General features: G+C 47.8%; 12 protein-coding genes across 12 annotated transcripts; 4 read left to right on the top strand and 8 right to left on the bottom strand.

Moving 5' to 3' along the window:
* Positions 1-484: 484 nt before the first annotated feature.
* Positions 485-5,821, bottom strand: GIQ15_02536 (sey1; the record flags this gene model as incomplete). The annotated part of the gene is made up of 10 exons (XM_033549953.1): positions 485-529; positions 573-658; positions 748-1,038; positions 1,109-1,245; positions 1,683-1,980; positions 2,043-3,790; positions 3,867-4,313; positions 4,466-4,619; positions 5,492-5,545; positions 5,680-5,821. The coding sequence occupies 10 exons, from the start codon at positions 5,819-5,821 to the stop codon at positions 485-487; spliced, it is 3,402 nt and encodes a 1,133-aa protein (XP_033407114.1).
* Positions 5,822-6,519: 698 nt separating this feature from the next.
* On the bottom strand, positions 6,520-8,459 carry GIQ15_02535 (uncharacterized protein; the record flags this gene model as incomplete). The annotated part of the gene is made up of 5 exons (XM_033549952.1): positions 6,520-7,569; positions 7,623-7,767; positions 7,824-7,982; positions 8,037-8,206; positions 8,262-8,459. The coding sequence occupies 5 exons, from the start codon at positions 8,457-8,459 to the stop codon at positions 6,520-6,522; spliced, it is 1,722 nt and encodes a 573-aa protein (XP_033407113.1).
* A 1,384-nt stretch (positions 8,460-9,843) lies between these two features.
* Positions 9,844-10,371, top strand: GIQ15_02534 (uncharacterized protein; the record flags this gene model as incomplete). Its single annotated transcript, XM_033549951.1, has 1 exon — positions 9,844-10,371. One exon carries the CDS (start codon positions 9,844-9,846, stop codon positions 10,369-10,371), a length of 528 nt encoding a protein of 175 aa, XP_033407112.1.
* A 282-nt stretch (positions 10,372-10,653) lies between these two features.
* Positions 10,654-13,134, bottom strand: GIQ15_02533 (putative C6 finger domain protein; the record flags this gene model as incomplete). Its single annotated transcript, XM_033549950.1, has 5 exons — positions 10,654-10,837; positions 11,213-11,360; positions 11,661-12,590; positions 12,660-12,947; positions 13,029-13,134. 5 exons carry the CDS (start codon positions 13,132-13,134, stop codon positions 10,654-10,656), a joined length of 1,656 nt encoding a protein of 551 aa, XP_033407111.1.
* Positions 13,135-13,604: 470 nt separating this feature from the next.
* Positions 13,605-15,347, bottom strand: GIQ15_02532 (MFS gliotoxin efflux transporter GliA; the record flags this gene model as incomplete). The annotated part of the gene is made up of 1 exon (XM_033549949.1): positions 13,605-15,347. One exon carries the CDS (start codon positions 15,345-15,347, stop codon positions 13,605-13,607), a length of 1,743 nt encoding a protein of 580 aa, XP_033407110.1.
* Positions 15,348-16,277: 930 nt separating this feature from the next.
* GIQ15_02531 (TK/ABL protein kinase) lies at positions 16,278-16,892 on the top strand (the record flags this gene model as incomplete). Its single annotated transcript, XM_033549948.1, has 1 exon — positions 16,278-16,892. One exon carries the CDS (start codon positions 16,278-16,280, stop codon positions 16,890-16,892), a length of 615 nt encoding a protein of 204 aa, XP_033407109.1.
* A 1,232-nt stretch (positions 16,893-18,124) lies between these two features.
* Positions 18,125-18,796, top strand: GIQ15_02530 (uncharacterized protein; the record flags this gene model as incomplete). The annotated part of the gene is made up of 1 exon (XM_033549947.1): positions 18,125-18,796. The coding sequence occupies one exon, from the start codon at positions 18,125-18,127 to the stop codon at positions 18,794-18,796; it is 672 nt and encodes a 223-aa protein (XP_033407108.1).
* Positions 18,797-19,052: 256 nt separating this feature from the next.
* GIQ15_02529 (uncharacterized protein) lies at positions 19,053-20,778 on the bottom strand (the record flags this gene model as incomplete). The annotated part of the gene is made up of 5 exons (XM_033549946.1): positions 19,053-19,119; positions 19,194-19,499; positions 19,571-20,089; positions 20,175-20,256; positions 20,661-20,778. 5 exons carry the CDS (start codon positions 20,776-20,778, stop codon positions 19,053-19,055), a joined length of 1,092 nt encoding a protein of 363 aa, XP_033407107.1.
* Positions 20,779-21,489: 711 nt separating this feature from the next.
* GIQ15_02528 (uncharacterized protein) lies at positions 21,490-22,158 on the bottom strand (the record flags this gene model as incomplete). The annotated part of the gene is made up of 1 exon (XM_033549945.1): positions 21,490-22,158. One exon carries the CDS (start codon positions 22,156-22,158, stop codon positions 21,490-21,492), a length of 669 nt encoding a protein of 222 aa, XP_033407106.1.
* A 1,026-nt stretch (positions 22,159-23,184) lies between these two features.
* GIQ15_02527 (IFN-inducible and antiviral protein) lies at positions 23,185-23,934 on the top strand (the record flags this gene model as incomplete). The annotated part of the gene is made up of 1 exon (XM_033549944.1): positions 23,185-23,934. The coding sequence occupies one exon, from the start codon at positions 23,185-23,187 to the stop codon at positions 23,932-23,934; it is 750 nt and encodes a 249-aa protein (XP_033407105.1).
* A 534-nt stretch (positions 23,935-24,468) lies between these two features.
* On the bottom strand, positions 24,469-26,028 carry GIQ15_02526 (elongation factor Tu; the record flags this gene model as incomplete). Its single annotated transcript, XM_033549943.1, has 5 exons — positions 24,469-24,647; positions 24,705-25,384; positions 25,443-25,705; positions 25,768-25,796; positions 25,863-26,028. The coding sequence occupies 5 exons, from the start codon at positions 26,026-26,028 to the stop codon at positions 24,469-24,471; spliced, it is 1,317 nt and encodes a 438-aa protein (XP_033407104.1).
* Positions 26,029-26,448: 420 nt separating this feature from the next.
* GIQ15_02525 (uncharacterized protein) lies at positions 26,449-27,255 on the bottom strand (the record flags this gene model as incomplete). The annotated part of the gene is made up of 1 exon (XM_033549942.1): positions 26,449-27,255. The coding sequence occupies one exon, from the start codon at positions 27,253-27,255 to the stop codon at positions 26,449-26,451; it is 807 nt and encodes a 268-aa protein (XP_033407103.1).
* Positions 27,256-27,634: the final 379 nt, after the last annotated feature.

Genomic DNA, 27,634 nt, shown 5'->3' with positions numbered 1-27,634 from the left:
CCATACGGAGTATAATGGACGCTACTATCACAGCTGGTGGGGTGCTATAGTTGCAATATATATCCTGTGTGCTAGGTCCTTATAGGCATACGTCATATTCGTTTGCACTTCAAAATATTGATTGATTCGGCTCTAGACTACCTAAGGACGACTAAGTGGAAATCTCAGAGTATTTCTTTATCGAACAGAGCTAGGGGGACGACTTCACAAAGAGTACTCCGTAGTAGTAACCTAACCCAGTGCCTTATCGTTTGCCGTAGATAACGTATTAGAAGAGATTTTGTTTGTCAACCCCCTGGAGGAAATGTCCGGCTCTCTAGGTACTAGCCGGAATAAAAAAGTGCTCCTTTGTGAGCTTCGGATTAATCGTTGGTAAGACATAGGTAAAAGGCAAACGAAGCGAGTTACAGCAAAACATACCATTATGCTAGGACATGAAAATATAACAATCTGGTCTCGTTGAAGCTGGGAGTTCCCCTCACGATTAAAGAGAGGTAGAGCGGCCATCCTCGTTTCCATATTCAATGAACTTTGGAGAGGTTGTCATGTATTATGACGGAAACGGGACCTACCCCGTAGAAATATTCTAGTGGTGCCCATGTTCTCTTGTGTATTCCCATAATCATTTCGTGGACAGGCGTACCAAGCAGCCTAATATCTGTATCTGGTCGAGTAATCTATTCATAGAAAGCGAGACATTAGTCAAAAACACTCTTTTAGGCACAGGGTCTCCGGAAAATCACCTACCTTTTGGACTGACAACCAAACCTCTCCCCTTCTTCGCACCTCGATAAATAGCCTCGAAGATATCGATCAACTCCTGCTTATCCTCCAACACCCAGTTGAGCTTATTATTGTTTCCGGTTCCAAAATCGCACATCATATGTTTATTGCGGAAGAAGAACATTATCGTCATGGGATCGTAAAGTTCGTACATCTGGATAAAATCAGGCACCTGGTCGATGTCGCAAAGGTAAATCACGGCGAAATTCTTGACCCGGTCAGCTATTCGGTAGAGAACTTCATCCTGTCTCATGCCTAGGATAATGTACAGACATGGTTAGCTACCTTGAACAGCTTCTAGGAACGCAAGGAGAGGGGTACATACAGTCTTTATCCCAGTCACGACCGAATCTTATGACGACTAGACGTTCCTCCTCGGAAAGAATGGCCTGGTCAACATGCCAGGCAGTGGTAAGATGGGGGAGAACGACGGAACCCATTTTCACTTTGCTCTCCCAAGACCTGCGTTGATAGATGGTGAAGTTGAGAGGAAGAACAGTTGGATATGACGATAACAGTCGGAGGGAAGATCTTTAACACGTGACCACTGGTCCACATACTTTAAGCTCAGCGCTTATCGCGTTTAAAGAGGCGCGAGTAATATCTCCACTATATCATAGCTAGATGGGATAAACGAAAGCAGGAGAAGCTCTGCTCCTTTGTCTTATTTTTGAACCACTCTATATCATGCTCTACAAAAAGGTTCCCCCTCCCAATTTTCCTACACACAACCACTCATGCAAAAAAAATATTAAATAGTGGAAGTGATAACTGCCAAGCGATGAAGGCGGAAGGGAAACAAAACAAAACTATGAACAGAAGAAGAAAAAGAAAAACGAAACCAATGGTAGAATTCCCGCTTGGCAAATATGGTGGAAGGGAAGAATATAGTACCTTACAAATCGTCGTCGTCGTCATCGTCGTCCGCAGCAGCGCGTCTTCCTTTGTTCTTAAGGTTGGATGACATTTCGTACTCTTCAACACGCGGGCCATTACGGCCAGACATCGCCATTGCCTGTCGTCCGGTATCAGACGACTCTAGGAAGTCCCGGAGTCGTCGTTTACCTTCTTCGACGGCCTGGCGTGAGGCTGCCTCGGCCATGTTTATCATTGGGCCCCAGAGGTTAAGTTGGAAGGTGATGTAGGCACCAACACCGATGACGAGGAGAAACACGAAGTATATCGGGTTTCGGAGAACTGTGGATACGGATGTTAGTCAACGACAGTAAATGTCATAAATAAAATGTCGAGGTGCTTACCAGCTACTATTTCGTTCCAACCCAGAGCCAGAAGAAGACCGTAGAAATACAGGGGAACCTGGGTGATTCCACCGATGGCACTTCGCTTGGCTTCAACGTAAACGCCATCAGCAGCCTTCTTGAAGCGAACTGTCAAATCCTGCCTCTTAGCCTCGCTGAGCATAGTCATCTCTTCCTCCAAGCTCTTGCCATCATCTTCGTCGACTCCACCAATAGGGGTGAGGTCTTCTTCGTCTGCCGAACTTGCAGAACCGGGCATATGGCCAACCCACTTATCCAAAGGTGGAGGTGCGGAGGTTTCATTCAGCTTGAAACGAGCTAGTAGTGGGATTAGGGTGAGTGTCGACTCTCTAGCAGCTGTATAGATGCCCTCAATATCATCGGTAGGCCGCCAGATCCGTGGAACGCCAGCCTCGTCGTAACGGAATTTATCCTCGAAGTTTTCGCGCAGTTTGAGAAGTATGTTACCCTCCATCATCTCCTCATCAATCTTAGACCGCAGAACACTCCAGGCCTTCCTTCGTAGCCTCCATAGTCCAACGTCAACTTCATCTAAGCTTGCATCGAAACTGCTAGCTCGTTCTGTGAACCTCCGCTCTGCGTCCAGGACAGTGTCCACGAAGAGAGACCAAATCCTATCCCAAATGGACTTTTCGTTTGGCTTGTCTCCGCTTTCCGGTGCTCTAGAGCCACCTCTTCCTGATCCAAGGGCGTTGAATTCAAGGTCGATGGAATCGCCCAAGCGAGATCTCACCCATCGTTCAACTCTGGTAGCAAGTCGCCTCATCTCGTCCTTTCGCAGCTGTGAGCTGATCTTTTCAAGGTCCTTTTGGTAAAGAGATAGCTCCTGTTTGTAGTTACTCCAGGGAGCCCCTTCTACCACTGTGATGCTGGCTTCTTTTTCAAACTTCTCTATTGCGAGTTTCCTTTCCCGAGTCACAATTTCGGCAAAATCGTAACTGGCCCCCTTCTTCTGACCTGCCTTAACTGCGGAACTAACAGCTTCACTAAACTGTGTCACGCCGGACTTATGAGCAGCGCTGAGTTGACCAGCAAATAAAGCCTTAAGGCGCGTGTCTATTTTCTCCTCTAGTTCGGATTTTTTTGTCATAAAAACGCGCTTATGGTATCGGCTCGCCTCAGTTTCGAAATTAGTTACTGTCGTTCCGCGAGCCGCACGCATGGCAGCACCAAGGCCACCAAGGATTTGGGGGATTCCAGAATTAACTCCTTCGGCTTGCTGTACTTCAAAGGGGCCGATGGTTTCGTCGAATAAGATAAGAACCTCTCGAGCAATTTCGTCGCAACGGAATTGCGCCAGAAGCTCCTGTTGAGTAGGCAAGTCCAAATCCTTATTATTCACAATTTGGTCCCAGATTCCCTCGGCGTAAACTGAGAAACCATCGGCAGGAATTCTTCGATGATACTCGGGAAGGAAAATGCCGCCTTCCACAGCGGCGGTGCCTTTAGCGGACATATTCGTGGGGTCACGGTGACCATCTCGGAATCGAGTGCTAAGTTTATCGACTTCTGAGGCGAATTTTTCCGGCTGGAAGCTCTTGTGAGGTAAACCAGCAAATGCAAAATCAAAGTAATCTTCAATAGTCGAGTTTTCTGTCCCCTCCGGTTTGGATAATGACGCCCAGATTCGCTGGAGATCCTGCATTAAGGTATTCTGTAGATTCTCAAGCGGGGTTGTCCCCACAAAATCACGAATAACGAAAAATAGCAGGGATCGAGGAGAGGATCTATACAAGCAAAAACACACCAAAATGTCAGCTTCACTCCGTAGGCAAGACCCAGATAGTTCGGAGAATGACATACTTTGTATCTTTTAAGAATAGTTGAAGATTCACTTCAAATACTGTCTTCAGAAGCCCCATGTTTGCTCCTTGATATAACCCAACCTGATGCTCCCAAATATTAACAATAAGCACCTCGCTTGTCGCGAGCGCAAAGAGTGCACTTTTGCGCTCGAAGTCCTGATCTTCTCCACGCTCCCTGCCATCAGTACCCTCGACGTCCATTACTAAAATATTGTCTGCCATCTTTTCGTTATCCTTTGAGGCAGCTCGTTTATTTTTTGAGAGCCATATTCCTTTGGTTGTCTGTCGTCTTTCGGTCTCGGACATGACACTAAATTCGGTTCCAAAAAGGGTATTTAAGAGGGTTGACTTTCCAGTGGACTGCGATCCGAAGACAGATATAAGATGGTAATTGAATCCTGCTGGAGTGACGTGCTCATGGATTAGGTACTTGGATAAGTTGGGGCTGTGCGTGTGCAATTAAAGTCAGCAATCAGGCCCGATTTGTTGTAAATAGTTACGTCTATTCTTTCTCAGGGAGATTCTCCGTGAGCCTCCGGATAAGAAGAAACGGTTGACAGTGGTCGTTTCGAAGAATAAACAAGGAGAGTGGCGTACTTGAACTCCTTATCCCCATCCACCACCTGGACTCCATGCTGGTAGTTATTCCCATTGCCGTCTTCCCCGACAGAGGAGAAATGCCCGTTTGAAGCCATTACGGGAACCGCATCCAACAAGACCTCCCGCGACGATCGCACTTCGACGAACGAGTCTGTCTCGCGGAGCTATTTGCCTAGGTCCTGGACTCTCCGGCGGCCGCCTGGCAACGTTTTACGAGAGAAATGGAAGGTGTAGTGTCTATGGAATATGGCACACAAGATCGTCCTTGAGAAATATGTTGTTAGTTTTGATCCTCGGTTTATGCGCCTGGAGTCGAGAAGGGAGGCGGACAGTCCGATTTCAGGGGAAGGTACAACGTACACTGAGCTTCAATGATATCGACAACGGAATTAGCGCAATAGCAGCATTGATTTATAGAATGTATCTCTCGTCAGAGGTCGAGGGCGGTTGTAGGCTTGAGGTTGACGTTGGTGTTTTGTTTGGTTAATCTGTCCTTGGATTTCAGCTTGGTTGGATCAGGAGACGGTGGCTTGGCGCATGCTGTTGACATCATCACGTAAAAACGACTTAAAAACACCCCGTGAAGCAATCAGATGACGGGAACAGAGTGACCTGGAGGATGCTAAAGCGTGTATACAGATTTTAGCTGGCTCAACGTTTTATAAACACCATCTCTTTTTTTTTTGGTTATTTCAAAGTTACTTGAGTGTGATTATCCCTAACCGTTGGCATCGAGATACCCATATCAGAGCCCCTTTACTCCCCATTCCTCGCATTCACCAATTTACGAGCCAATAACAACACAGAAGCCTCATATTTATGTTTTCACAAGTACTGTCATCCGAAATCGAGCATAGAAATGGCAAAGAGATGCTTGTGTTGGACTAGCGGCATGTATAGACCAGACAAACAAGGCGCCAAAGAATGGAGAATATCCAGAGATATATTCGTCGATGCAAGCCATGGTGCTCAGTATTTGTTCTAATTACAGGTACAAGAGCTTAAACCACTACAGGCACATACCCTTCTCTCGCTCGCGCAGTAACATACGAGTCCAGCACACTGCCCGGAGCACGCCTATTTGACTCGTTAGCAGGTATCAATAAGCTACAGGGGGGATCTTACTGCTCTGGCTGTAATGACAGACCCTGCATCAACAGGAGAAACGTCACGATTAACGAGTCCTCCAGGTATTCCACCTGGAATCATACCAGGGACGCTGGGAGGGAGGAGTTTTACGGCGTCGTCAACGATGCCATTAGTGAGGTCTGTTTTCTTGTTGACTCCAGGGATAGCAGTAGAGAGGACCTGATTTTCCAGGAAGGCTGTAATGAGGATGAGGTTGAACTTCATGGTAGGTTCGGAATCAAACGATGTTGCTGGTGCTCTCCTCTGTTGGGGCGATCAGACCTGGCTAAAGAATGGAAGTGTCCGTGGTAAGGGCCATCACTTTTATACCTTTATACCAGTAGTAAGAAGACCGTTATCCGTCTATTACTCTATCGTCATATATCTTACTACATTGCAGTGTAACTTCTCGCATTGTCAAAGTAACCTATAGTATAAAATATATGCTGTCCTCGGCCCAGATAGAAATTACCTGTGCTAGGTCAACGGTTAAACATCCTGAAAAACTTGGATATTTTTAATATATTTCTCACTCCATAGATCCGTAGCCTGGTTAGATCGCTTGTACCAGGCCAACCATCGTTGTATCGAAGAATTTGGCATCGGACGTATCCTATCCTCCACACGATTCCACCATGCTCTTAGCTTTGCCCTTTTCAACATCCCAACAACTAAACCAGTATGGACCCTGATTAGCCTCGCTATCAAGTAAAAATTGGCGCTCCGTCCAAATCGCCCGTTGTACTGGAAGAGACAATCTAAATAGCCTCGTGTAGTAGATCTGGCTCTATCCCTTTGCATCGACACGCCTATTAAAAGGCATTGGTCGACATGTCCAGGAACCCCTGTCCAGGTTCTCTGTCAAGCGCCTGATCTTATTCCTGTATCCCTACCACCAAAACCAGAAAGGGATAAAATGTCGCTCACGCGGCTGCCGGTTTCATGAATAGTTTCTCTTGTGGCAGGAAGAAGGAGCACACAACCTGGAGCCCACCAGCAGCGATCATAGACACATACACTTTCTTCATGGCTTCCACTATAGCCTTGATCGCTAGTGTCTTAACTTCCTCAGAGCCATTCTGAAGAATCACGGATTGAGTCCCGGCGATGGCGGCAACTAGTTCTGCAGAGGTATAACCTCGGCCAGCCAAATATAGAGAAAGGTTCTTGAAAGCCAGCTGTTGGAAGATTGTTCCAGCTATGGTGAGCGAAATAGTCTCCGCTCCGATTTGAGCCAGGTTGATGTAGTTGATAGCATGTTGAACCTCGTCTTCCTTGACCTTGGCTGCAGCAATTCCGTAGGAAGCTTGTACACCAAGTCCTGTGCCTATTCCAAGGATAACGCTGTACCCGTAGATATTGGCGACTGGGGTATCCACGCCAACAGTCGACATGAGAGCGGAACCCACCACTACTAGAACGCCACTTATCGTGTAGTACGGTGCGTAATATCCAACTAAAGGCATAGTTATTCCCTGAACCATGACTGAGACAATCGCAAGGATGATTAAAGGCAGGAGTCGGACAGCGGCATCCACAGGACTGTCTCCTCTAGTGAACTGGAAGAAAAGTGGGATGTAGTAGGCGGGGACGAGGAGAGCTGAGTTCGTGCAGGATGTGCTGATGTATAAAAGTACCATCACCGATCGTTTTAAGAATTGGGCAGGGAAAACGCGCCTCTCTACAGTCGTGAAGAGAGGAACGCCCTGTTGGATGGCAAAAGCAATAAATACCACGCCGAATACCACGAAAGAGGCGATTGTGCGATTATCAGACCACCCCCAGAGTGTTGAAGCGAACGTCATTGGGATTACCCATCCAACGTATATTCCGGCATTGAGTATCATTCCAATCACGTCGAGCTCCTTTAGCTTCTGGAAAGCTTTCTTCTGGGTATTTGGCAGATAATCTGGGACCAGCAGTAAAAGCACTGGGGCTTTCGCGGCGGCTAGAACTAAGTTGATATAAAATGCCTATACCCAGGATCAATACACGAAAGTAGATGATAGATCGGCTAGTGACATACCCATCTCCAAGTGGCTTCACTGTGCGCAAATAGGCCTCCAATAACTGGCCCAATAACAGTACCTAGCCCCCAGACGAACCCAGCTATACTCACATAAAGCGGCTGTCGTCTCTCAGAAACAAACACGGAGAAATATGTAAGAACCCTAGTATATGTTAACTCCTGCACCTTAAGATGGGAGAAGGGATTTGGACAACCTACCCAAGATACATTCCAGAACCCCCGATTCCGGCAATAACTCTTCCTACAATCAAGGCGTTCATGTCTGGTGCCGCACCACATAATGCACTTCCGGCCTCGAACAGAACAATAGAAACAATGTACACGATTTTGATGCTAAATATATTGTATAGTGCGCCACTGCGAGATGATTAGCAACGAATGAACAACCTAGGTTATGGGATAGTGCCGTACATTGGAAGTATTGTGGCAACCGAGCCTAGGGGGAAACCTGATCCTAGCCAGCTAAGTTTTTGAACGGCCCCAAACTGTTCTACAACTGGTGCTTGAACGTCTGCCACGATTGTAGTATCGAGGCCGTAGAGAAAGGCAGAGGCAAGCAACACGATAACTGCCAACGTCCACTATATTATCTCAGTATCAAGACAAGTTCTAAGTAAAAATGCATTCATAACTTACCCGCCATCCATCAGGCCGCTGTGGGAGTCTGCCTTTTTCTGTAGCGTAGCATTCCAGTGCTTCTATGCTATCTCTGTTCGCTCCAGGCCCCAGATTGTCTTTCGTTTCCTTGCCATATCCATGGTATTCATCGCCACGAGAGGTTGACGTTCCAAGAGCACTGTGACCTGGGCGGTCTGTGCTAGCCCTGACATCCATCTATAGGAATATATATATAATCTAATGATACCGGCTCCGGCACTGCCTCGAGACCTTGAAATCCAGCCTTCTTCCTTTAAAGTAATATGTCTAAGCGTGAAATGATGAAGATATAAAGTCATTCACTTCGCAATGTAGTAGGGCATCATAAAAATGAGAAAGTGATAAACAGAGAAATCACTTTCTCCTGCAGGTGCATCATATTATTGGCTCGGAGGGAGTGAGGATTTATAATCGGTGATTGATAACGAGGAACTGATCCAAGTTCACGAAGGCTCCGCAATAAAAGAATATTCCATCACTGGAACGTAGAGATACCTTGGCGAGTCCACTTGTGAACACCAGAGGGGCAAATATATCCAGAGTAGGCAGAACTTGGAGTTCTGCCTATTTTTCTGCATGAGATTTGTCACCCTTTCTGCAAAGAGATACCAATCCGTTGCTTGAGACGAGAGGACTTCGTATCCCAGTCGTTGAAGTAGCCTTGGTGAAGAACAGCGCCATCAAATTGTACTCGTATTCACGAAATCAGTACCGTTGACGGCTCCACCATAGCTGGGCGCTTATTAAATATAACAGCACACCAAAGCCGGAGGATGCTTAGAGTGCCAAAGAAGGCAAGTACAGCCTGGGCCGAGTTTCACCATTCTCGCTGCAATCTGGGCCACAGTTAGTTAGGTCATCGTTGAAGAAACTTCCAAGCTGGCCGACCTTGCGTACTAGTGGGTCAGGGCTAGGGCAAGAGTGTGGTAAGCAATTGGTGGGGGTCGATGGAGAGTGGCCCCAAATAGCGATTCACAGATCAGCTCAAACGGTTAGAGAAAAATCTTTATATTCAATCGGCTTTTGATATATTTGATTGTTGAAAAATGCCAGAACAAAAAATATCTTTGGTGCGAGATCGGAAATAGTTATATTCGGATCCTAGTTTATCCGTGCCGAGAACCGGCCATATCGGAGTTAAGGAGTTGAGTGCTAACTCCATATACGAAGAATATATATCTAGGGCAGCCCTTGGAGATACTGTTGAGCTTCCTCCTAGCCTATATTTACGCTCGTTCTTAAGCTGAGGAAGTAGTGGGTTGGTATAGTACATAGTATTTCTAATTTCTAGGTAGGTTGGTTGAACTGGTCAGGGGCCCGACAATCATCGGAGGATTTTCCCAGCAATTAGCGAGGAAGCTCCGGAGAGCAGTGGCTATAATATATACATCCTTCGCCGGGCGGATACTAGTTCTCTAGCACTAGATATATGGCCCTGATATAAATATTAAAAGGGAGCTTGGAGCCCCGTTGTTCGTTCAAGTCAAGTGAACCCCTTCCTCTTAATCAGCTTCCTCTACCCTCATTTGACCGGCATACACGAAATAAACATATCGCAAACATGGCATCTGGAATGCTATTCGACCCAATGAGGCTCCTCCGCCTAGCTCCCCTCATCAGCAGCACAGGAAGTGTAATGTACTCGACCTGCGAACTCATCATGAACTCCGCCTTCCTACACCCATCTATCCGCAAAGAAGCCGACGTTGTCCTTCCTCGCTGGTTCAAAACAGTATTTCAAAGCGGCGTCACGATAGTCATTGGACTAATCACCATAACCACCTCTACCTCCTTTGCCAACATATACCTCTCGTATAACAACGACGCTTCCATCGTAGAAGGCGCCATGGCTCTCCCTTTCAGTGCCAAAATGTACGCTTTGGGTGTGGCTTGTGCGTTGGGCCATTTGACCTTTATTCCCTGGGTTTCCCAACCGATCGATCATTTGAAGGAAAATACTTCGAAGAGGGGTGGCTCGGCTGAGATGAAAGATTGGCTGAGCGTTCATAGGATTCGATGGACCGTTGCGGATTTTCCTGCCTGGGTGGCTTTCTTCTTGGCTGTTTTGACATTTGAAGGGGCTCTTTAATCTGTTTGTCGTTATTCAACATGTGAAACATTGGGTATTTTGGAGTATAATGGGTATGAGCTTGGTGTATGTCATTTTCGTCAACCACGGGGAGTGACAGGGTTTATTACCACTGTTTCCAGTTAGAAAAGGTAAAATATTTACCCATTAATTGAAATTATATACAGAATATTCCAACTATCTCAAACGCGTAAAGGGATATCCAATCTTTTACAACGCTCAGAGTGCAGTATACCAAAAGAACAAAACATCCTAGCAAGTAACCCAATAGAGTTGGTGTTCTTAGACAGGTTGAAACCCTTGTCCATCCATCCAGTCGAAATTCCACCCCTGCCCAAGAAATAGATCTAAATTGAGGTTGGGGTTACCAAATCCTCCTGCATCGTCCATAAGGTTGAGGTTGAGGTTAACGTCAAGATTGGGTTCGGGTAAAGGAATGCCACCTTGCAGATACGATGATGAGTGACTAGGAGTTTGGAGCTGGGTGTTATATAATGGCAACGAAGGAGGATCTTGCGGTGTAGTATATCCACTTGAGTTTGTGGAGGTGTGTTTCTCAGGTATAGAGTTTGGAGGGCTCATTTGTTGCTGATATGTGGGCTGTAGAGGTGAATGTTGTTGTTGCTGTTGGAGCTGTTTTTGCTGCTGTTGTTGCTGCTGTTGCTGTTGCTGTTGTTGTTGTTGCTGCTGCTGTTGCTGCTGTAGCTGTTGCTCCTTGAGCTGCTTTCCGGCGACGATATTGACAGCTCCGAAATATGGTAATATGATTCTTCGCGCCTGGTTGCAGTTTTTGGTTCTGAAGCCCGGCACCACTGCTCCATCAGCATCTCGACACACGCACAATTTCTCTATGACACTCGCCGACTGATAGCTCACGGAATCCTCCCGTAAGTATGGGTCAAGACGAAGTATTCGTGCAACACTCATAGCTAGCCTCCAGTCCGCACGGGTCTGCGGGTCATCCACAAACGGAGAGCTCAGTAGATGGACTATAAGGAGAACTGTAGCCGTAAAAACTTGGAAATCAATCACCTTGCAGAATATACGGTCTGCACTGTGAATGTCGTATATGCCCTGATAACACTCGATAGTTTGCCTGGCCGATTCTAGAGCAGCATTATGACAGTATTGGCACCTTTTATCGGTATTCGCCTTAAGCATAAAAGGCAAATGCAGTATCATGCGCACGAAATGGTGGGCGAATTGTGACCAGAGTCGACTGCTTCTTTCTGTTTGATCCAGATGATTTATCTTAGCTGGGTCCCACCAATCGTCCCCCATCTGTTTACCCATGGCCTCTAGCTCTTGATCGATCTTCAGGGTAAGTGGTAAAGACATGTTGCCTCCATCCTGGTTCCTATCGATTATAGATCCTAGTGGAATGCAAACACGTAGCATGTGCGCTTCGCCTGGATCCATTTTTTTGACCTTCAACAGGTGTGTGATATGAGGCGCCAAGAGGTGAGTCGGGACTGAATAAGGCAATCCAAGGAGCGAACTCTGATAGAGGTCTGCGCATGCAAGCCCACACCAAATATGCAATTGGCGAACACCTAATGCATCGTCTGATGAGGGACGGTTGTTTGGGAGATGTAGACCGGATAGCTGAGCAAAATTTATCCCACGACGGGTCAGAAGCCACGCCTTGCGTGGGCGGCCGATGTTGCTATAATACTTGCCTGCCATATAAATACATTCTATGCCAGACAGAGACGAAGCAATGTCATCGTCGTCGAGAATATATTTTTCAATGGCAGCAAGACACTGTTCGACATACTTGTCCCGAGACATGGGGATCTTAAGGCTCTGGAGATCAAAATTCGTCGAGTCCTGGTCAATAGTCATGACAATGCTGAATAGAATCTTTCCGACATCAGCCGGGTTCTCGAGAGCTTCGGGCTTAAATATTTCTGGGAACCTGGCCCGCCATATGTTCCACACCATCGCCGTTGAGCCAAGTAGTTTTTTCAGCTGGACAGGGGAAGGGAGGAGCTCCCGTAGCGCGAGGGCCACGCGCTTTGATTTTATCGCTACCGGGTCGGCAGATTTCGAGGCCTCCGCATCGGGGTTCTTCTCATCTCGAGTGAATATGTGGTTATCAAATAAGGTCAAAAGAGGAGCTGCGTCTGGCCCGGTTCTCCCAAGATCGGTGGAATTGGATCGAGCCGGTATCGTTTCCGGAACTGTCTCCTGCGGACAGGCTCCTAACGCTTTGGTATCTAGAGTCGTTAAATGTTAGCAAAGTAAAAACGATCAAGAAATAGAATAAACAAAGCAAGGGAACCAACCCCGGTCAACGCTTTCGGTAGGCGAGCCCATGTAGGGCCAGCTTGCGCGCTCGTTCGATATACCGTTATCGCTCTCATCCATCCGCCTCACCATCTTACTCACGGTGTGCTCCAACGCCGCCACCCTTTCCCTCAAGCTGTAGCTCTGGTCTCCGACTCGAAGCTTCGCAGCCTCTGCCCTCATCGGCGCATGTTCTTGATCGATGCAGGAGGACCCTCGCGCATGGCACTCGTTGCATATCCCCGGCCGGGCGGCCGCATAAGTGCAGCGAATCTTTCGACGCCGGCCTACCACGGCATTAATATGACGGTTCTATGGACATTTCCCTTTTCTTTGGAATCCGGTGTAAAGGTCAGGTAGAAACGCACATTCATAGCAGCTCTTCGTCCCCTTGCGCATCTTCTTACGCTGCGGTTCCTGGTCGTGCTGCGACGTATCCGTGTCGCCGGACAGGGCTCGACGAAAGGACTCCATGACTCTGTTTGCAAGTAGTAAGAAGTGTCAGGCAGCTGTATTATCCGGTCGTGCAGGCACAGCAAATTTAAGGCGACGCTGGGCATCGCGATGTGGGTCTGGCGGCGGCTTTTATGTTGCTTCGATGGAAAGCTGAAGTCGTTAACCCCGAAGGTGTCTTACTAATGGAGGCTGCATTATTAATGCCGTGCCGACGATATAGATACGGGCACATGGACGAGGTTTAAATATTCAAGGGACTACTCCGTACATTTAAAGGAGAAGAGAGGGGTGGAAGTCGGCAGAATATAATCTCTAGTATTAATGCTGTGTCGCTATGCGTCTTTTACTATATATAAATCACATAATTCATAACCCACGTTAAGTCTTTAAGATGGGAAATATGCAAATGCCCAAAAATAAAGCAAAAAGAAAAGAAAAGAAAAGAAAATCAGACAGAATAAAAAGAAATTAGATAGGATAAAAAGAAATCATGCATCTCCAGCCTCGCTCTTCTTCTCCTGCAGTTTGTTCAGGTTCAATGGTTTGATGCAGACCGCCGCCAGAACAGAGATTCCGGCAAGTGCTATGCAGAGGATAAAGGTCACCTTCAAGCCGTCCCCATAGGCAGTAATGACGCCCTCAAGATCCTTCCCAGAGAATACCTTGTGCAGCTCCGAAGCTCCAGTTCTAATAACTAGAGCCGGGTTCACGTTGGGCGCCAACTGGGGCAATTTCAGAAGTAGTCTGTTCACGAATGCAGTTTGAGCGGCAGACACCCAGATGGCGGCTCCCATCGTCTGCAGGAAGAGAATCATGGCAGTGGCGCTGGAGAGATCTTCAGGCTTTGCTAGAGCTTGGCTGACAATGACTGGAATCTGGAGGGCGACACCTCCTCCAATGCCGGCAAGGAGCTGGTATCCGATCCAGGTACCCGCGGGCGTGGAAATGTCAAAGGTGTAGACTAGCCCGGAGCCAATGGTGAGGATGACAGAGCCGAGAACCATCAGGTAACTGAGATGGCCAAAGGTAGCAATCAGGCCACCGGAAACGGTGGAGAAGATACTGACCGCGAGTACAAATGGCAGGTTTCTAATTCCAGAGTCTGAAGCGGAAGTGTGCTTGATCGACTGGAAGTAGATGGGGAGGTAGTAGATCAGGACGAAGAACGGCCCAGCAAAGAAAAAGATGTAGATGGAACTGATCATGATGTTGTATGTCTTGAATAGTCGTGGCGGGAGGAGTGCTCTGTCGCCCATCCACCATTCATTGACAATGAAAACGATGACCAGCAGACCAAAAGCGACGAGTGTGCCGATGACATCTGAGTCGGACCATTTCTTGGTGGTTCCTCCCCATTGCATCGCCAGCAGGAAACTGATGACCGCCGCCATGATGGTAAAGGTTCCCACCAGATCCATCTGCAGGAGCTTCTCGCTCAGACGAGCCTTTACCGGCCTGGAAGCCGGGGGGGCCGTGAAGAAAAAGAAGATGATAGCCGCGCTGATAGCTCCAACTGGGAGGTTGATATAGAAGCACCATCGCCAGGACACCTTATCCGTAAACACACCACCAAGGAGGGGTCCGATTGCACTAGCAACGCCATAGGTCGCCCCGAGGATACCGGTGAACGCAGGTCGTTGTTGAGGTGGCACCGAAAATCCGATGATCGTGTAGACACCGCCAGTCAAGCCGGATGCACCAGCACCGGCAATTGCTCGACCAACGATCAGGGTGGTACTGTTGTTTGCAACAGCACAGATCAAAGAGCCGATTTCAAACACGAAGATGGCGAGCATGAACACAGTTTTGAGCGGGAAGTATTTAAAGGCTTTCCCCCATGTGGACTGGAATGAAGCCACAGTCAGGAAAAACGCCGATCCGTACCATCCCACTTGGTCTAACGACTTGAATTGGGCAGTAATCGTTGGGATTGCAGTTGCAACAATGGTCATATCCAAAGCAATGAGGAATATAGAAAGAATAAGAGCGACAATGATGAATGCGAGGGCAAATTTGCCGGGATATTCTGTTTGGTCTTCATCTCCGCTGGATGCAGTGTTGTTTGCTGTCACAAGCCCATCCGGCTTCTCAGTTTCTATCTGGAACGATGCTGAGGAAGGGTTGTGAGAGCCCTTGGGAAGGCTGTGGGCATCTCCCTGTGCTGTATGGCCGGACAATGTCGACAAAGGTCGCTGGGGAGTTGACCTCTCGGTCCCTAATGCTGTATCCATGTTGAGCGTATGTATGATGGGATTTTCTTTTGGAAAGGGAATTGAAAAAGAATCTATGTCAATGGAATGATGATATTGACGAGGCTATATAAAAGTAATTGGATGCTATATATTCCGTAGAGATCCGTCCTGGCGAAGGATCTCTAACAGATATTTATATACGGACATCGTGCTATCCGCAGATCTCAGCCTTGAATCATGCGATCCTTAGGCTGAACGATCGGCAACCAACCAGTGCCGGCTGCGGCGTAAAAGCTCATGCCTTCCGACTCCATAATGAGGTAATGAGCAGTAAGAATGATGTTGGCTCGTTATCGTGGACACGGTGAGCCGCGATAATGATTCTCGCCGGGCGCAACATCTCTCCGTTCTTGTCGCCGGGCCTCCGTACAGCCCTTGCAAAGGAGATACGACGTGTGCGTCAGTATGAGAAATTCGTCCGGAGTTAGCAACAGGTTCGTCCGGCCTGTCTAGATTATGGATATCCAATCTAACGATGGGCAGGATTAAGCTGGAGTGCCTGAGTCATATAACTCTTCTCGAACATCCATACGAAGTCGGGCATGTTAGAAACACCTCATCTGGCGGGTGTGGGTACACGAAAGGGGCCGACGCGCCAGTCAGGAGCCTGGATCCATCAGCACAGGGGCGCGCTTACCACGGTGACATGGAGATAACGTTAAGGCGAAGAAGCATCGAGATGGAAAAACGCGTTTGACGTTTGATATCAAGAAGAAGAAGAAATCGCGGACAAAAAGTCGGAGAAGCGGCGTGATTAGGTAATCCGGCTATTGCTTTTGTCCGTCCGTGATGACTAAGCGTAAAGTCCGCCAAAAGTCCGTCAAAAGACACGAAAAGACGAGATAGAAGAGAAGAGAAGAGAAGAGATAGAGATAGAGATAGAGGATAGAGGAGAAGGTGGAGTTTGCCATGGGCTTCCACTACACTGACGTTCTCGAGAAACACAACTGGGTCGGCGGTGGACTCGACGCTTATATCTATCACGTCAGTCCTGCCATTGTGGTGAAAACTGTTCGTCGTGACCGAACCCCTGAAGAAGAGGCAGCAGAGCATCCTTTCCTCAAGGAGATCGCGTTCTACAAATGCCTTAAAGAGCGCCAAGATCGATGCTCAGATATAGTCGAATGTTTTCTCGTGCTCCCAGACCATATTTTTCTATCATATTGCGCACATAAGGCCATCGCCCAGCGCTTCTATGAGCGTCAGGAGCGAGAGGCAACGTCAAATGGGATTTATGGGCGTCTTATCGGTGTGAAGGAATACGAGGATCCTGCTCTTATTGCTCGATGGATACAACAAATGACCTCAGCCCTTGAATATGTCGAAAAAATGGGCTTCTGTCACAATGATCTATATGCAGGCAACTGTCTTCTTGACACGAATTTTAACTTGAAGCTGACTGATTTTGGTCGTGCTACCACCATCGGACAGTTTCTCGAAGGTGCCTTGCCTCCGCGAGCTAAGCCAATACTTGCTGGGCCGTTGAAAGGCACATACGGCCTCTGTTCCGCTAGAACCGAATAATTTGCAGTTGGAACGCTGCTGTACTTTATGGTATATGGCCATGAACCCTATGACGATACCATTCTCAGCTCGGAGGAATGGGATCGCCGATTTGGGGGAACGGAGTTCCCGGAACTTCATCGCCATAAAATCTTTGATGATCTCATTCTTGCTTGTTGGTATAATGTCTATCCTACTATGGCTTTAGTAGCATATGATTTCAAGCGCAAGACAAAAGACATTGCATCAATTGCAAAATATGAGACAATTGATCACACAAGGGAGAGAAACACTTGTGAGGCGCTTATTCGGAAAGGGATACTTGGGCCTGACCTGGCACTTCGCTTTCAGCCATCCTGGCAAAACTATCTACATGCAGGGAAAAGTATGTTCATTTGGCGGATCCTGTTCGATCTCCCAAGAAAACTCCGGTCATGGTTCTGGTCTTGATCAATGATGCGCTTGAATCGAACTTTGCATACTTTGCAACTACACGAGGAAACCAACATCTGTATATTACCAGGGAAAGGAATGGCGTTATTGAACGGCTTCCAGTTGTCTAGCTTATTTTCGGTTATTTAGCCTACTCCGTGCTCATGCATGAGTTATAGTCCTTCTAGTGACATTTCATTATTAAATTATGATCATGGAATCAGATATCTGTAACCAATGAATATGAAGATATTCTCACAATGACTTGGGCACTTCTCATCCTAATGTAACGGTCAACACCGAGTCTAATGTTTCTTTTCAAAATAATCACTTATGACTAAATGAAAGTTCAAAGGAGATCATGAGCCACATACTCTCGGATCCTCCTCCCTTGTGCTGGGCCTGGGCAAAGGTTGCTGTAGTCCGCTGTACGGAGTACGAGCATCATGTTTCAGGCTCTCTCCTCCCCCTGTTCGTGGAAAAATGGCTGTTGCCCTGCCGATAAACGGCCAAACAGCGTCAACGTCACCGCCCTTGCAGCCTGGATAGCATGATGGGCGGGACCATGAAGACCTAAGGTAGATAACCTTGTGTGAAAATCAACTTACTGCGTAATGCATGTCTGCCTAAACATAACGAGAGGAAGAGAGAAGAGAGAAAAGGTGATGGATGATCCAACAGGATCCGATGGACAACATAGTGCAACCCCGAACATATTAACCACGATCCAGCTGAATCCATCTATCCCCCTTATAAAGCCTTATACGAAGTACAAGGTACGGTGATTACATCTGACCATCTTCTCTCGAACAGCCAGAACAATGGCTATCACCGAACTCGCCGTCCTTAAACTGAGACCAGCGGCGTTGACAGCCGACAACAAGCCCAATGAAACAACTACATCTTTCCTCCGCGGTGCCAAACAGGGAATGGAATCCTACACTGGTTTCCCATTCTACATCTTCACGCAGCTAGAGGATCCTGCATACGTCTACATCGTCGGAAACTGGGAATCCCTGTCCCAGCACTATGACGACTGGATTCCATCGGATGCAAACCAGGGCCTACTCGAGAGTGGCAAGGATCTGTTCGATATAGCCGGGCTAGCACATCTTGATATCGATCAGCAAGAGCTCGGGCTCCCGTGTGATTCACCAATGCTGGCCCTGGGATGGTTCCATATGCTCCCCGAACAGAAAGAGGCATTTATCAAGGCATGGGAAGCGAACGTTCCTTTTTTGAAGCAGTTCACGGCCCCACATACAGTTCGAAGTGGCTGGCGCATCGATGGGGAGAGGAAGGTCGACGGCAAGGAGGTGACTGTTAAAGACGAAGGGGAGCCCGAGGTCGAGGAATTTGTTGCATTCACGGGCTGGCGAGATGTTAGCCATAACGACTCGTTTGCACAGTCAGAGGGATTCAGTCAACACCAGCAGCTTGTTGACCACGTAACAAAGGTCGAAATGAAGCGTCTTGTAAAGCTAGATCTTTAATTAGGTTATATCCTGTTTTTCATATTGTTTCTTTCACAATTGCTAAGCATCAAGCCTTAGAAACGTGAAGATCACAGATTGAATATATAAACTAAATGGTCAACAAATAACCCTTTGCCTTTGCCCTCCGTAGCCTATACACTCAAATGCCTAACAATAGATTTTCTATCTTGACAGTCAATTTTCAATAGTCTTAACCCATAGTAGCCACTCTAAGCAAGATAGATTCCGTTGCAATAAGGTTCCCGAGCCGATGCTAGAGTGAAGCGTATACCTGCTCCACAATATTGATGGCCGTTTTTTCGTCCAGGATAGCTCCAAATCTAGAAGATGGTAAGTATGTAATTAAGATGACAGATAGTGTAGACCAGGAAGCTGATAGGGGTAATATGCATACCCAAAGCATTGAATGTTTTTGACCAAATCTTCGCTTATCCGCTGCAGACCCTGTGGATCCAGCTTGTAGAACTTGGGATGATCACTGATGAGCCGCCATGCCTGTACTGGTGTGATTTCTCCATCCAGATTAAGCGCTCCTGCAAGCTCGAACAGCCTTTCTAACTCGCTGGCAGGGATTTCCCATGTAGATTGGTGATACAGCACTGGCGGGCTACCAAGTAGAAGTGGCGCCTGGAGAGTGAGCGCATGGCCAGAAAAGCCCTGTCTTCCAAGAACACGGTGGCGCAAACAGCAACGCTCAAGACTAGAGTAGAAGTTAGCCAGAAGTATCTCCATGGTGGCCGCGACTAGAATAGCCGGAAGGGAGGATATTACAATAAAACGAAATCCACTGCAACCTGGGTCGCGTCAAAGTGATACGGGTGAGGCTGTGGTGGGACGTATTGCTGTGATTCTTGTCCGTTTGGATCGTTCTTTGGACGTATTTGAAGTTCGCTGTTGAATTCCTCTGGTCGAGGCTCATCATCTATACTGAACTCGTTGGCAGGAGCAGATGATGAGAAGAAACGCGCTGCTTTATTAAAGACCTTGCGTGTGAGTGTTACCCCAAATCCTTCCGGGTATACTGGGGGGATCTTCTCGGGCCCATCACCGATTGAAACTTGCAGTCTCTGGCCGAACCCGGGCTCACCAACGACGGTGACAGTGGCCAGGCGATCTCGCGGTCTGGTCTGTGGCATGAGAATACCATGTGCAAGCATAATCTCTCTGAGAATGCTGTTTTCCGATGTTAATCGATTGGTATCGTTGGAAACGGATTCTCTTTCGTCTCGAAGCCGGAGTAACTCTTGCTCTAGAGACTTGATGTATTTCTCCTTTCGCTCACGATGATTACTGTATCAAAGACCGGTCTCAGATGGCGTCATGCACTATGGGAGACTAGAGAAAGAGGGAGAAAGCCGAGATAGAAAACACCCACCGTTGGGCTCTCCTGACCTGATCCCGCCGCCTTGCGTGCGCTGTTTTGGCTTTATCACCACTGTCATCAACGTCGATTGAATCTGAGGTACAGCCTTAGTATAAATTGTCAAACTAAGGGAGTAGCATGGCGAGACGGGTTGAATGCACCGCTGTCAGGGACCATATTGACTCGATCCTGACACTTTGACAAGAAAAATATATATATAATAAGTTTTGAAACGAGTAGCTCTCACAACTCCCTTTGAACAAAAAAGCTAGGCGGTGTTTGCAGGCTTGGGGGTACGAGGGATCATCATGCTTGGGCCATGGAAAGGAGCACCGGAGGCAAACCATGGCGAATAAGGAACGCAAGCAGCCGTGACAGATAAGGCCCACGACGAAGAGCAAGTAGATTCCCCGTCACCAAGTCGAGTGGAAGCGGGAGTCAAAAGGGGGCACTATGCATCTGGATTCCAAATGGTGAGTGGACATGCCTGCGACTTACCATGTGGTTCTTTGGAATCATTGTTCAAAAACGGAAGTTTCTTTTTCGATCGCTCCCACAGCGTCTCTAGGGTATCGCCGTACGGGTCGGCCTGCGATTGGAGACCAGCGTCCGCCATCTTTGGGGGGACAATGCGGGTAATATGGAGTTCGTCTCTTGTCGCTCCCTGTCCGTGGGTGCAGCTGCTGGGCTGCGCGGCTTTCCTGCCTTCGGTCGATGGTGATTTGGTGGCCGGTTTATATGTAGCGAACCCCCTGCCCGGCTCCCGAGATCTAACTCACGCCAGACCTTTTCACCGTTGTGGTAGATCGTTCAAAGCAGGAGACGGCACTGAAATAGTAGTCTAGTGGCCCTGGATTCCAAATCATTCCTGTGTTTCCGTGCTTGTCGCTAGTTATCGCAAACTCTAACACAAATTGCTGTGTATCTATAGCAACGAGCTAATATATGGCGGTAAATGAGCCAGCCATCGAGGTGATTATTGAAACCGGGGATGCACCCCCTTGAAACAGACCGGTGAGTCGGGTCCGCGTATCGTTCGCTTGTCTAGTAATCATTCAAGCTCAAAGTCCCCTTTTTGTTGAAGCCGAGACGTGTTTTTTTGTTATTTTCTTGATCTCGATCGAAGCGTCTAAGGGCTATAAATAGATATCATGTGATTCTGCTTAATAAGCATAGACGCCTTCTACCTAACTTTAACGACGATATAAAAGACGATATAAAAGACGATATAAAAGACGATATAAAAAGAGTGAAGACTGAATTTACATATCTTCTTAGAGTCAGACTAAAGAAAGAGAGTTGAGGCGTTTCAACCAAGATTGACTAGTTAACGCTTTGCAAAATAGGCGGATAGCTTGCCGACCGGGTTATCGACCGGGAACGCCCAGCGGTAGTGCTCCATAAAGGACTCTATATCTCTGTCCATCTCTGCGCATTTGACACGCCGTTGAGCGAGGGCTTCCCTCTTGTTGTCATCCAGATAAACGGTCTGTTGCAATCCAACCTCGCCCACCCAGTGACCAAAATCAGTCCCATCCAGCACAACCTCGAATCTCTCGTCGATTTTCCAGACGTCCCTGGATGTCGTAAATCGCGCCAGCACTTCCAGGCCGGAGTCCCTCACATCGCAACCGCTCTCCTCTGTAGGAAGATATTCCACTCCACGGACAAATTGTTGAACTAGCTTCAGGATCTCACTGGGCTCGGAGAGCTCTTCGAATCGGGAGTTAGTGTAAGTTGAATTCAGATGATCTGTTCGCACTTTCGCCTGCCAGGCGCCGTTGCGTCGTCGTACCCAAATTCCATTCGTCGTCAGTAGTTGCTGGCGGTCGAAGTACTGGTCTTCAAATGTCCTCTGGCCAACGTTCTTTAGATGGAGGAATTGCGGTGAGCCTGTGCTAGAACGGAATATCTCGTTTGATTTTGGGCCGCATGAAAATTTTCGCTCGACTTCAAGCACTGAGCGGCGAAGACATAGAACAGTGGTTGGACGCATTGTTCGTAACTGAAACTGGGTTTCTCATATCAGTTATGTGGAAATTTTATCTTTTCCGATGAATAGTTCATCAAATGGAAAATAAATGAACAACAGAGGGGGATAAAGGGAACCCCCGTACCCCTTATAAACAAAGAAACTTGATCGCGGCTCTTTGGCGATTACCCCTTACACCCCGGCTTATTTTCCAAGCCACCGGGTACGAAATGAACTACCGCAGATTTCTGGAAGTTCTATGATAGGCCGCGCTTTGGATTCCGTCAATGAACATTGTTGATGTAAGCTCTTACACCAATGAACCATCGTGTTGACAATGCTGCATATCCGAACCGGGAGCTATTGCTTCATCTTCAGTTTCATTACATTGGAGGAAGTTGCATCATTGTTTTCATTTTCATCTAGGCCTAACCCACCTTTCCATTATATGAGCAGCGGGAGTGATATACCCAATTGTCTCTTGCCAACGTCATGAAGCAGATGTCTAGAACAGTTTGCTCCATTGATGGAGGCTCTTTTTGTAAAACAGGGAGGGAAATAGATTTTACTGGCTTCTTTCAAGCTGGCTCAATTTCCATGCCATGGTGGAATATACTAAAGCCATGTGCAACACGCCTATGGTGTGAAATGAATATTATATATTCCTTCGCTCTGCCATGTAAACTGTACCTATTCTAGAGACAGGCAATTTACTGGCTACACCTCTACATCACCCTTTACGGTTTGCCAGTTAGCCCCTGCGAGAAACCTCCCAGAATGCCGTTATTCAGAAGCTTTCCCGACTTATCAGTGCAATCGCCGCGCTACACGGCCTGGCTCGCCATCCTCCTTACCGTTACATTTTGCATCTTATGCGAGCGGCTTGCCCGGAGATTTAGACCTACTAGAAAGGCCCCGGTTTCTGTCAATTACCACTTTACCCGACAATGTAACAAATCCTGCGGGTTTTGCTTCCATACCGCCACCACGTCGTTCAAACTATCAGTAACGCAAGCGAAAAAAGGCCTTTATCTTCTAAAAGCCGCCGGAATGCGGAAAATCAACTTCGCGGGAGGGGAACCGTTCATGTACCCCAAATTCCTCGGTCCTATGGTTCAATTTTGCAAGGCAGATCTGGGCCTCGAATCAGTATCGATCGTCACCAATGGCAGCTTAGTGAAGCGGGAGTTTCTAGAGCAGTACGGCCGGTATATTGACATCATGGCCGTTTCATGCGACTCCTTCGACGAACAAACCAACATCGATATCGGCCGAGGGAAAGGGGATCAAGTGACACAGTTATTCCGAATAGCAGGATGGTGCCGGGAGTACGGGATCAAGTTCAAATTAAATACCGTTGTATGCAACCTCAACCATCTGGAGGACATGAACGCGATCATCGAGCAAATCCGGCCGTTCAGATGGAAATGTTTCCAAGTTCTTCTTGTGCGCGGAGAGAATGACTCTGAGAAGACGTTGAGAGATGTGCGGAAATTCCAGATCAGCGACGAACAGTACCAGGACTTTTGTCGTCGACATGAACACCAGGCATCATTTGTTGCTGAGCCAAATAACCTCATGGCCAAGTCATATTTGGTTTTGGATGAATATATGCGGTTCTTGGATAGAGATGGCCGAGAGCCTTCGTCGTCTATCCTTGATGTTGATGTTTTCACTGCGTTGGGCCAGGTTTTCTGGGACGAGGAGAGTTTCAAGCAGCGTGGTGGTATTTACGACTGGAGTAGAGACACTACGCAGTCGGGTTGCGGAGTAGGTAATAACAAGGATCTGGATTGGTGAGCATCTGTATGTAGATGGACGAGGATATGCTGTTGACGGATGTTCGTATGTGGTTTGGAAGGGAGGAAATAGGGGTCATATCACCAGACGGCTGTCCAGTCTGTTAGCTGAGAGTATGTTGCATGAATGATATTGTTCCTAGATTTCAAGCTACATCGTCTACTGTTGTATTTTATAGCGAGTAGAGGAATGATTAACTAGATAAGAGAGTTTGCTTGAAGAGTGAATAGGTTGATTGAGTATACAGTCCAAGAATAAAGAGTCGAGAGAGCCTATGTATATATCTTGTTGTTACATGAAAGGGTAGGGAAGTATAGGGGTGAGGTAATTCTGGCCGTCCCCAAATAAAAACAGAAACCCCCAAAATTTCATAGACACAGACTCCGTTTGTTCTTTCCCAGGATCCCCCGCTTACAGATGTGATGTGGACGATATTAACAAAAGGGATGATTATAGAAATACATGACAAAAATTCTTTCAGAAAGTATGGGTAACGTGTGGTGACAATTAATCCCAGTTAGGCCGTTTGTTCATTTAGAGGACACGGGTGATCAAACCAGTGGCAACGGTTCGGCCACCTTCACGGATGTTGAATCGTTGACCGGCTTCGGCGGCAATTGGGTGGAGGGTCTTGCAAATCATCTCAACGTTGTCGCCGGGCATGGCCTTCCTGTCTTGGTCCTCTCCAGGCCAGCTGAAAGATGCGGCTTCGTCTGCAGGGGGGTATAAGTCAGTGATGGACAAGGCTAATTATAAGGTGGATTACATACCAGCAGTACGGATGAACATTTGTGGGCGGTACTTGTGAGTGAAACCGTTGGAACGACCACCCTCGGCCTCAGTTAGAACGTAAAGGGAGACCATGAAGTCAGTGTGGGCCTTGGTTGATCCGGGAGCGGCGACGACCATTCCACGTCTCAAGTCTTCACGCTTGATACCTCGGAGAAGGAGACCGGAGTTGTCACCAGCTCGGGATTCGTCACAAGACTTCTTAAAGGTCTCGATATCGGTGACCTTGGTCTTGATGGGAGTTTCAGATCCACCGATGATTTCAACGTCGGAATCCTTCTTGAGAATACCACGCTCGACACGGCCAGAGACGACAGTTCCACGACCGGCGATGGAGAACACTTCCTCAATGGACATGAGGAAAGGCTTATCGGTGGCACGCTCTGGGGTGGGGATCCACTCATCCACAGATTTCAAAAGCTCATCGATCTTCTCAACACCCAATTCTGGTCGTCGATCTTCCAGGGCGCAGAGGGCGGAACCGAAGATAATGGGAGTCTCTTCACCCTCGAAACCGTAGTGGCTTAGAAGCTCACGCATTTCTAGCTCGACGAGCTCCAACATCTCTGGGTCCTCGACGGCATCGACCTTGTTGACGAAAACGACGAGCTTTTGGACACCGACCTGACGGGCAAGGAGCAAATGCTCTCTGGTTTGAGGCCTAGAGAAGTATTAGCATTCCAGACTGTTCTACACAGAACTAGGGTGCATATCATTACATTTGTCCATCAGAGGCAGCAACGACGACAACGGCTCCGTCCATACTGGCGGCACCAGTAATCATGTTCTTGATGTAATCGGCGTGACCGGGACAGTCAACGTGAGCGTAATGTCTGTTCTCGGTCTGATATTCGATGTGAGCAGAGGAGATGGTGATACCTCGCTTTCGCTCTTCGGGGGCCTTGTCGATGGAGCCATAGTCGAGGAAGTTGGCGAATCCCTTCTCGGACTGACGCTTGGTGATGGCAGCAGTCAAGGTAGTCTGTAGGGATGGTCAGTTTCACGAATTGGGACAATGGGTGCCTGTACGCAAGGAGTTCGAACCTTTCCGTGATCAACGTGTCCAATGGTACCTATACTAACGATCAGATTTCTGCTAATACGGCCAATGGAATCATTCTCAGGCGCGCACTACTTACCAATGTTGACGTGAGGCTTGGTACGCTCAAAAGCAACAGCCATTCCTCGAGCAGACATTCTGTTGTGAGAGAAGACATACTGGACTGGGTTCATGGCAGATGGCCGCTGGGCAGCGAACCTGCTGGTCCGCAGCAGGACATTGAGGGATCTCTGTAAGGTAGACATGCTGACAGGCCTCCGCAAGAAAGGAATTGGATACTGAAGGGCGATTCTTGTTCCTTTTCCGTCGAGTTTGACCTGGTTAAAGCAAAATCTGAAGCTGGCTTGGAAGAAGTTCAGAAAAGTTTTTGGCCGCCAGGAACATGCTTAGTCATGGCACGTGATCGCATATAAAACTGACCTCAGGACGAAAGAAAGAAGAAGACAAGAGCTATTATGGCGGGATAGATAGGAGATGTGAGTATTACTGAGAGAAGAAAGGATAGATATTGCCTGTGGCATAGATTTTGGCCATTCTAAGGCCCCGAATACTCCGTACATCGATATATTACATCAGTCCAATACCCCCGTTTAAATAACCAGGGGAGGACTTTATAGAAGATCGTAGGACCTTCGAAAGATAAACTAATGGCACATGGCGAGACTCTAAGCCTTCTTCTTGTCCAGGATATATTCCATATGCTGCAAGATCTTTCCCATCCTAGGCTTCACCTCGGTGACACCGATTTCAAACAGCTTCTCTTCAACGGAGGCCAGAAGCCGGTTTGCCTCCTCTAGAGTAGCTCTTCGCTTCCTAGCCTTTTTCGTCAAGACTAATGTCACCCTTTTGCCCTTGGCTAGAAAGGTCTCCAGTTGGTTGAGCCGGTGCTTGAGGTCATGAGGGTCAATCGCCCAGTTCAGCTCTATCTGCTTTATCTGAACGCTCGTCGATTTGGCCTTGCGAGCACCTTTATTCTTCTCGACGCCCTTGTTCTGGTCCGCTATAGCCATGACCTTGCATATCGGGGGCTGGTCTTCCGTAGCCGCGCGGACTTGAACCAGGCAGTTTATCGACCGATCAAACTGCGTCAGGGCCTCCTTGAGTGAGATTGGTGTCCCTAACTCTCCATTCTCTTGGACAACTATCACTGTTTGGCTGGGTATCTCCTCATCTCTAAATGTGCGAGGTCGAGCTGAAGATGCAGAAGAGGACTTTGGAGAAGGTGTAGAGGACCTGGGAGCAGGCGAATATGGCTTTGGATAGGGCGTGGGAGAAGACGGAGGAAAGGTACCATAGGTTATGCGTATCGGGCGAACAGTTCGGGGAGCAGACGAGGACTGGTGGAATCTCAGCTGTCGAGTAGGGAGGGCATACAGTTGTTTCGTAGTTTGAATCGCCTGTGGTTCAATGGAGGCGATGAAGGTGCTGCGCAGAGCCTGCGCGGCGGAGAAGAAAGGGCGGAAACAAGTCATCGGCGGTCGTAAAGAGCGATCAAGCACCAAATGCTGCGAGTCTGCTATCCCATACAGCTCTGTCTCGTCGTAGAGACCGTCTGCATCAACGTCCGTCAACTTCGAGGTTTTTCTCGTCTCTTGTTGACCGAAAAGACATCGCCTTCTCTTAGCCAAGAACAAAACCAGCGAATGCGCCTTGGCACGCCCAGGATCCCGCGAACGAGGCTCACGACTTGACTTTTTTTTATGTTATAGGGGTTTTTTCAGGAGGCAAATACTATCATTTCTTCCTTCTTCCTTCTTGCTGTCTCTCAACTTGTTTGTCTTGTTCTTTGCAAGCGGAGACTGGGCCTCACCTTCGTTTGACCTCCTCGCCGGTCCATATCTACGGTTTCTC

The sequence above is a fragment of the Arthroderma uncinatum genome, assembly GCF_011692745.1.
Source record: "Arthroderma uncinatum strain CBS 119779 chromosome Unknown scaffold2, whole genome shotgun sequence".
Lineage (NCBI taxonomy): Eukaryota > Fungi > Ascomycota > Eurotiomycetes > Onygenales > Arthrodermataceae > Arthroderma > Arthroderma uncinatum.
Note: the sequence above shows the minus strand (reverse complement) of the source record. Positions and strands in the feature narration are given on the sequence as shown.